The sequence below is a fragment of the Salminus brasiliensis genome, chromosome 8 (genome assembly GCF_030463535.1).
Source record: "Salminus brasiliensis chromosome 8, fSalBra1.hap2, whole genome shotgun sequence".
NCBI classification, from domain to species: domain Eukaryota; kingdom Metazoa; phylum Chordata; class Actinopteri; order Characiformes; family Bryconidae; genus Salminus; species Salminus brasiliensis.
Window position 1 is genome coordinate 16,219,947 of NC_132885.1, and position 9,349 is coordinate 16,229,295.

The 9,349-nt window shown below is 37.2% G+C and overlaps 1 protein-coding gene across 1 annotated transcript; it reads right to left on the minus strand.

Moving 5' to 3' along the window:
- Positions 1-3,970: 3,970 nt before the first annotated feature.
- On the minus strand, positions 3,971-7,556 carry hoxd4a (homeobox D4a). Its single transcript, XM_072685818.1, has 2 exons — positions 6,036-7,556; positions 3,971-5,629 (listed from the first exon to the last, which is right to left on the minus strand). Exons 1-2 carry the CDS (start codon positions 6,502-6,504, stop codon positions 5,328-5,330), a joined length of 771 nt encoding a protein of 256 aa, XP_072541919.1. The 5' UTR covers positions 6,505-7,556; the 3' UTR covers positions 3,971-5,327.
- Between the last annotated feature and the right edge of the window lie 1,793 nt (positions 7,557-9,349).

A 9,349-nucleotide genomic window follows, 5' to 3' on the forward strand; every position in this document is an offset into this window, starting at 1 on the left:
ACTAACTGTACGAAATTCTTACATGTCCTTAAGTTGTGCTTAGTTAAAGCTGCAGCGACATTAATAAATATCAGCTGTTCTGAATGGAATAAATCATATTTCTTCTGTTGCCGTAATGTAAAGCTCATGCTTAAAGGTTGCGTTTTGCCATGCAATTGCTTACCTGTGAATCAATTTATCATACAGCCGTGCTTCTCAGTCTCAATATCTTTCCCTGCAGTGCCTCGGATATATCCTTCACCCTTTGTCTGTGCACGGTACTGTCCTAAACCTGATCTTGCGCTTTTTCAGACATTTCCATATACCAATGCAGACAGTATTCCCGAAAGAATGGAAGCCACTCACTCAGCTACCAATAAAAAGCCAAGTAGGTATCCTTATTCCAAAAACGAAATATCGCTGGCAGTCAAACCTCCCCCTGCAAAAAGCGAACGTTTACAGAAGCAGGATCATCGTTTGAGTCAACATTAGGATATTGGGCTTTGGGAAACCTTTATCATGACAAATAAAGGCACTGCCTTAAAATACAAGCATATTTGTTCACGTGATCTGGATAGCAGATTGTCCTGATTGAGGCTCCTGTTCCAACCAGGCATTACCTCACAAAAGCTTATTAAAAGCAAGAGCACTTTTCTTCCCTGTAGTAGTTCCTCACCACTGTAAATTTACATCATTTTCTTTAGAACTACTATTTAAGGGTTTAAATGCATTTCAATAAGTATTTAGGTTCACTGCCCTTGGAATGGTTATAATAATAATATATGCCACTTTTACATGCATAAATAAAAAGGCATTTCTATTCAATTTCTTTGTGACATAACAATATAAAATAGTACAAATAATAGTAGGGAGGGTTCGTTGTAATCTTTTAGCCGGCTGAGGGTGTTTTTCACGTGTATAACAATATCGATGTTCTATTTTGTTACGAAAATAAGAATATAATTTATATCTTTACAGACTTTGATGTTTTGCGCTTTCTCTGTCGATATATAAATCTATTTGTGCTCTTAATTTTTTATACATTTTTATATTTCGAAAGCATTGAAATATTGTTTGACGATTATAGCTCATACAATGACAGCAATGTATGACCCCGTCAGCTGGGGAGATTCATCACAATCATTACAAACTCTATACTATTCTTCTCATGGGTATACCATAGATTTCGTCTAGTAATGTCCTATATGATTACTTTGAAATTCATTATTTATCAGTATTTTTTATTATTGTTGTTGTTGTTGTTTATTATTACCATAATATCGTTACTTCCAGCAATTGTGCTGGATGGTGGATTAGCTGCAGGAGGGATGGAGATGGACCGAGTTGGGAAGGCGGCCGAGCGGGAGCTTGTCCTGAGGAGAGAATGCGCGTACTCTCCCTTTGCAGCATATGTTCACGGGGTAATAAAAGTGAAAGATTTACAGTCCACGCCCGGCCCCCAACAGCCTCTCACCCTTTCAGGAATTACTGAGCATGATTTACAACGATGCCGATCTCCATCATTCCACTCCAGCAACTTGCACTACTTTTGAGAATAACTTCATCATTGCACATTAGCACAAATACAAATAAATGTGCACATTTAACTGTTTTGTGTAATTGTTCAATTCAAGGCTTTTGTTGTGAAAATATTAACATCAACATTTAAAGACAATCTTGTTGTATATGAATAAACATTTAATTCCTACATTTTAGTGTTATGTTTCTGTTTCATACATTTGTTTTAGCCCTCTTACAGTCATCTCACCAAACGCACAACAGCGCATCCCAACAAATAGCCATCAGTCCAACCGGACAGAGCTGCATCTTTGACGGATTATAAATCACTAAGAGGCCCTCGCATAAAGCCCTTACCACCGTGTAAATAACAACCCAACACTGCTGTACTTGTTCTGAAATCTCTGATTCGTAAATGCAATTATTCTACTGAAATGAATGTGTTCTAAATCAGTCTACAGCATTTGTTATATGGTAAAACCGCAAGAGTTGAATAGCTGTCGCTTTTTTAGGTTTAGACATGAATGTGATCCTAACGTATTCTACAAAGTCATTACCATGCTTATTCCAACTTCAGGCTGTCCTCGAAGAAGCTCCGCACACTTATCAAAGGGCGCTATTTATCAAATTTCTGACATATATGTTTACCCACCGCCTTACTCAAAAATAATCGTAAATGTTTACCTACCAAGCTTCCATTGGTTGAAATGCCATACAACCGTGCAGTCTACTGTTGCGTAGGGTACCGGACCGTTTGGATATTATTTTCTTGGATCTCTTCAGTTTTCAAGTCTGATAGAGTCCTCGCGATTAATGACGACGCCGTGTTTCTAGGGGACGTGCTGCATTAATTATTTAGACAATCACGTGGTCGAATAGAAAAAAAGAGATATAGAACGGAACCATATAGTCACAAAAAGTCTATCTTCAGATGTCGACAGCGCAGTTTAATACATCTTAACGGGCTGTCTTGCTAGGCGAAGACATTTTCTGCGAACAGCTGGAAATCAAATATGGCCGTTTGAGAAGCATTGTGAGAGCGGCGGGGCTAGTCGGCGCAGTGTCATTGCAAATGGAACTGCCTATGGCTCCCATTTCTTCTGTTCGCACATGTAGGTCAACACTCAGAAATACATTACAGAACTAGCCAGGTTTATGAGTTGTTAATCTTAGATCATGCATTTGGTAACATTGAAGGACAACATTAATTTGGTTGATTAAGAAAAAACAATAGGATACAAAAACGTGTCTAGGGTAGGTTTTAAGCGACCTATATTGAACTTACGTGTTAATGATACTTTTCTTTGTGCTTATTCCAATAAGAAGTGTAATTATACAATACAAATAGCACAAATGTGCCATTATAGCAGGAGAATTAACAAAAATTAGCAAACAACTCTGGACCTTGCTACCACTTTTCTGAAGCCATGCAAAGGTGATATCCATACTCGTGCCAATATATGACTTCACCCACTTTCATCGTTGTATGTTTTGTTATATGTATTCATATTCGCTCTCTCATCCTCTCTCTCTCGCTTTCTCTCTCTCGTTCTCTCTCGCTCTCTCTCTCTCCCCCTGCTGTGCGTGTGTCCACTCCCCCCTACATCCGTACCTCCGTCACACACACATATACAAGTAAAAATGTGAAAAAGAAAAGGGAGAACGGACAGACTCATCGACCACAACTTATAAGTTTAAAATGATATATAAAGCTTAATGCAATTTTATCTAGACTTTCTAATAGCTTAAAGGAGAAGATGTTTGCTCCACATAGTTGTCCTTGAAGTCATTTCTAAGATATCAGACATGATTTTTGAATGAATGAACATTCCCGGGATGGTGAATTCTCCGGCTGGGAAACTAAAACACCACACAACAATGGACATCATAAACCTTTCATAAAGGCACAGAAAATTACCTTAAATAAAATTAACGGATTATTGTGTGTTCGATACACACCTGCATCCTACTGCACGGCATTCTGGAAAAAAAAGTCTGGGCCTATTCTCTCTTAATTAGGCTCCTACTAGTTTTATCTAAATTTACTGCTCCTACAGGAAATACGTATATATGTAGTGTGATTGCATGTGCCCGTGGTCTAGAATGCCTTATTTACTTATTTGTTTGTTAATTGATTAATTTATGTATTTATTAATTTGCCTTTGTAAAACTTTTGGCTCCTTGGTTTCCCATACTGGTGCAACCGAATGTTAAAACCGTCTGGTTGAGAATGGCCTGTAGGTCTTGTGGGTCAGGGGTGTAGAGGTCAGCGCTCGCGGCTGAAAAGCACCGAATGCAACAGAAACTGTGTCCTCTGGATGAACCTACCCGAAAGGCTTTTGTCGAACTTCTGTAAAAATACCTTTTCAGTGCTCTCAACGTGAAGGCTTCAGCCAGAAGACGTCTTCGCAATGTGTGAGCGCCTCACGGGTTTTGTTCAAGAAGACAAAAGACACCACAATGACAGTAGAACATTCGATCTTTAATCACGACGTGAATACCCCAACTCACATTTCAGAGCTGACCCCACTCCTTATGCCAAAATATCTTTTTAATCAATTGTAAAAATGGCAACAAGTTTAACACCACCCCCACCCCCACAGCATACATCATTTATTAATTTAACAGAGTATGCGGTTTGTGAATGGTTTGTGAATAAACCTTTTTTAATGGTCTCTCTTACTCATTTAATAGAAAATGTGCTTGTAGAAAATATGCACACAATACAGAAATATATAGAATAAAAATAACGCACTTTTCATAAACGAACTTAATAGATTTAAGGAACGATCACTTAAATTCACGTAGAATATAAACACAACATTTTCAGCATTATCATTCTGAAATGTAATAAATAAAGTACTCCTGATCTAAAAGTTTATCTAAAATGCAAACGTAAAGTGAAATAATAAAAAGAACTATTATTTAGATGACATCTGGAAGACAGATATTCAGCTTCTTAATTGTACACTGTTTACAAAACTGTCAAGTGAGATTTATAGCCGTAAACACATCCAATAGTATAGTCAACTCGGTGGGATTTTTTCTTTTAAATGAAATTGATTTCATACCTGCGTCATACTTGCGGTTTCCTCACAAATGTAAAGATTTTACACAGCATTTCTATGAATTTAACACAGTGCATATTAGGACTTTTGTGACGTTTAGGGCAGTTCCTAAATTCTTGTCTCTATACGGTTTTTATATGTTCTTAAGTAAACATGATTATGCTCACGAACCGTTTTTCTAGTAAAAAATATATTTTCGTTAAGCGTAAATAAGAAACTGAAATCGCTAAAACATTTGTCAATATTTGAGCTTCATTGCTTCATTTAGTTTAAGGTAGTGAAGTAATAAGGTAATTTAATAAATTCACAGGCCTTAGCGATAAATCTGTTCTTCCTTAAGGAAATAATTTAACAAATTCACATCCAAGTCTAAACTCTGTTGTAATGCATTTGTAAAGAAAAGAATGTTTCCCGAATGTTGCCTACACAAAAATATGTAATAAAGGACAGCTTTACGAAAACTCCGTGCTTTATATAGTTTTGGCAAGCTTTACTATCTACTATACCTCATTGTAGCATGTAAAGATGTTGTGGTGCCCTCCTATCCTTTTAATACGTACAATGGTGGAAATGAAGATATTTCAGCGTTCAGTCCTCTCATCGCATCCACTCACACTGTTTGGTAATGGTTGTGTGCTTCTGGTTTGCATTAAATAGCACTGGTGTCAAAAAAGTAATGTTTTTGGACCATGCAAAGGCAAATGATGCATTGTCTATTATACACAGTTCATCTGTACTTTTGGAGCGGTGTTTCCACTTCACTTATAAAGTTGTGATATCTGTCTGGTTGTCCTTCTGAACGTGTTTTGCATGCTGGTTTGCAGCCGACGTCGATCTCCCCTTCGTGTTGGGTAGCTTGTGGTCTTTTTTCCATTTCATTCTCCGGTTCTGAAACCAGATTTTGATCTGTCGCTCAGAGAGACACAAGGTGTGCGCGATTTCGATGCGGCGCCGTCTGGTTAGATACCTATTAAAATGAAATTCCTTTTCCAGTTCTAAAACCTGCTGTCTCGTGTAGGCTGTCCGGGAGCGCTTGGGTTCCCCTCCTGTGTAATCTGGGTTCACTGGAAAAGACAAAAACACACTTGGGTGAGCAAGTGAACCCAGTTAGGAAAACAGCTCTACTCCCAGATGAGGTACTTATTTCTTAATACCTATGTACGCGATTCAGTTTTGCTGTAAATGTAAAATACTGAATTCAGTTCTAAATTACATGTCCACATGTTCACTGAGACATTCCGATGGCTTTCATGAATAAATAATATAATTCGATAGTCCAAGACGCCTCAACAGCGCAGTGGCAGCCCATACAGCCAGCGGCCTATTTCCTAAGCAATAAAAATTTATGACTAGTGTAATTGTCGGCCCCTTCAGAAGAACCCATAAATATTTCACTGAACGATTTTAGTGTGCCAAATATCGCCGAGTTTGACTGCTCTGAAAACAGACAGGAAAGAGAGTGAATCTTACCCGTATTCACGTGGACTTTCTTCATCCAAGGATAAACTATGGCAGGTTGCTTGCTTTGTATCCCGTTCTGGTTCTTTGTGTTTTGCTGTTGGCCACAAGTCCTCGGCCCGGATATTTGGACCGGGGAACACTGTTCGGTCTGTGCGGGGAAGGAGTTAGGGTGGCTGGCTTGCTCCTGCACATGACCTCGCGGCTGGACCGTTGAGCCCTGAACAGTGTTACAACTGTAGGGTTGCTCCGAGTAGTTTGACCGTGAGTAGATCCCTGGATGCTGGAAATCACTGTCCTGCGATGGACTGTAGTAGCCCGTGCCCTGCTCAGGTATATAACTGTTTTGCGAATATTCCTCACAAGGAGGAAATTTTGGATCCACATACTTGGAGTTTACCATGTACGAACTCATGGCCATTAATTTCTGAAGGTAGAAAATACTAATTTTTCTCGAGTTGTCTTTTTTTCCTCCCTCCATAAAGCCCTCCTACTTGCTGTCAACTGAATAAAGTTGGGACACCCATGTGACCGAATTGGCCAATCGAGACGAAGGAACCCTATTAACGCAAAAGAAGCCATACACACCTAGAAGCAAATTTTTCAAACTTTGCAAAATATCACAATTAAGACTGATGATAATACAAAATTCAATCGAGGAACATCAATAAGGCATACACACAGTGATATGCAGATAGGAACAACATAGAATTAGAGCATTTTAACAAAGGTCTGTTCAGGCTGTTATCACGTTAGAAGTCCCGAGGCATAAAGATATTCATATTATATGAAACACTAAGATGCACATTACTATAGATATCCATTTTCATCTGCAAGATTAATATTCAACCATAGTAAATCAAACTCAAGCCAGGGATTCTGAATGGTAAACAAATAGAAGATACAAAACGACTTCAGGCACAAAAAGAAGCGAATAAAGCCAGCAGACAATTGATGGTGACCGTCTTTGTGATGAAGAGGTCATTGAAAAGTTACAGAAGTCTCATCGTTCCAGTCCTTTTCATTGCTGTGGCCCACTCAAAGCTGGGTGCCAATCAGCAATCAAACTCCAAATAATGCGGAGGTAAAACGTGGAGAGGCTCTGGGTGTACAAATATGGGAAATCATATCGTCGCTATCAGGCAAAAACCTCGTATCTCTAAAATGGTAATTTCACAGGAGGGGTAATAAGTGTAGTGGGAGTCAGTAAATAAATATTTTATTCCAAGTCATTTTGGAACATTTCTATTTGTCCATTAGTCATGAAACCTGACACAATGTAAAAACTGCCAGATTCAAAGTTGTAACATTGAGATAAAGTTTTAACTTTCATATCTAGTGTGTTATTGAACCACTATGTAATGACCACAATATTCTTGTAGGGGCAGAAGTTAGAACATATCCGAGCTTCAATCAAATCAGGATATAGCGATTAAAGACATACGCCGTTTTAAAGGTCAATATACATTTTGTGCTCGATGCTATCTAATATTATGCATATTCTGATTAAATAGTGTCTTCAAAAGGTTAAGTTACACATCACACACACATATATATATATATATATATATATATATATATATATATATATATATATATATATATTCTAGAAAGCATATGCTCATGCATCCGAAGTTTTTTTTTTGTCAAATGGGTAAAATAAGTGATATTTAACGAAGGACGAATGAGAAAATGAAGTTTTTGCATCGACCATATACTCCCCTAGAATCGAATCTGTGATTGTGATTTCTTCACACAAATTCGGTTCTACAGGGTATATATAGACGACGGGATATAAGGGACCGATTTCTACTTGGTCTACACTTCGCCGCTAACGCTTTATTATTTTTAAGTCATTATTACTGATCACAAAACATTACCTTTCAGGACCTCTTCACTGACTTCAACGTGGCCCGATAATAAACTCAAGAAGTAACGGACATACACTGGGTTTGTCAGTAATTTTATCAATTTTATTAATTTATCCATGAATTATAGCAATTGTACCACGCATCATAATGTACTAGAAGGAAATATGTATAAATAAGAGAATAAATAATTGTTCTTCTCACAAGTGCTACGTTTTATGCCAAAAGTAAATCAGACGGCCTCACTTAGCCACTATCTACTCCTCAGCATGGATTGGACACATAAGTAAACGGGCAAAGGCCGAAAGGTCAACCCAAATGATTTACAACAAACATCACAAAGTTTCATTATTTTTGAGCGGAGCGACAGCAGCATCGGAAGAACATCAAAGTTCATGAATTCTACATGACCTCTCCATAACCACCTCCTCGTGCCTTCCCGCCACAATACTGCAGAATCGCACAACGAATAAAGTATTTTGTGTGGGTTTTTTGGTAACACTGTAACTATGTGTATTTTTTATGAAGATACCGGTTTTATATTAGAATTGACAGTGTTCGCATAAGGATGTGAAAATATTCTATATTGTCAAAGATCTAAATATGTATATATCGAACAGCATAAAAATATGATGCTAATTTAATCATCTAGATTAAATGTCGTAGCAGAATTAATATAAATAGGTTTCATATAACAAATAGTCTAATAGTTTGGCTTAATTTCTGTGGGTCTATAGACATTCAAAGAAGATAAGTAAATGGAGGTGAACTGTTTAAAGCGCTTTTCACTTTAATATATGTTAGACAGCTTGACCTGCAGTTCACCCTGCCGCGCGACTTGTTCATGCGGGTCAAAGCCGAGTTACTGATGAACAAAAGAATAGAGAAGCCACCGCTTGTCGTGACCCCTGGCTTAAACTTTAACAGGAGCCACACGTCTTTAACAAAAACTTTACATACTTTACTTTACATAGGCTAAATTCGTACTGTAATAAAATTTAATTTTGTCTATTTCAGAGGGCATACATTATCTATAACTATGCTGTAGCTAGTTTTGAGTTGCAATTTTATCATTTCGACATATCTTTTATCTTTTTCATTTTTTATTTAAAAAAAAGTGTGCAATACTAATTCCATATCTAAACTGAAATATAAGCTTCACCATTAATTAAAATAAAGTTTTAAAAGCATTGCGTTTTATGCTTTTATTTATCTGTTGACACATGAACACTGCAGTATTTGATTCCCCATTACTGGAATGCAGCAATGTCGCTACTGAAAAAGGCATATTCTCATTCTTTAAAAGATTTTTTGTATTTAGATGTGCAATGCAATTCCATGTCATTTTCAATGATTCAGGTCTATTCTGTATTTACTCAGTAAATGAATTGCATGTGTATAAATAATAATACTTTGCAATGTATGTTTATTATAATGATAATAAATGTATTAATTTAT

Bases quoted from the DNA above. Each gene is read 5' to 3' on its own strand.
- hoxd4a (XM_072685818.1), bottom strand. From the start codon at position 6,504: ATGGAGGGAGGAAAAAAAGACAACTCGAGAAAAATTAGTATTTTCTAC. The intron at 5,630-6,035 runs GTAAGATTCACT...TGTCTTTTCCAG, and splicing joins GAAAGTCCACGTGAATACGG to TGAACCCAGATTACACAGGA.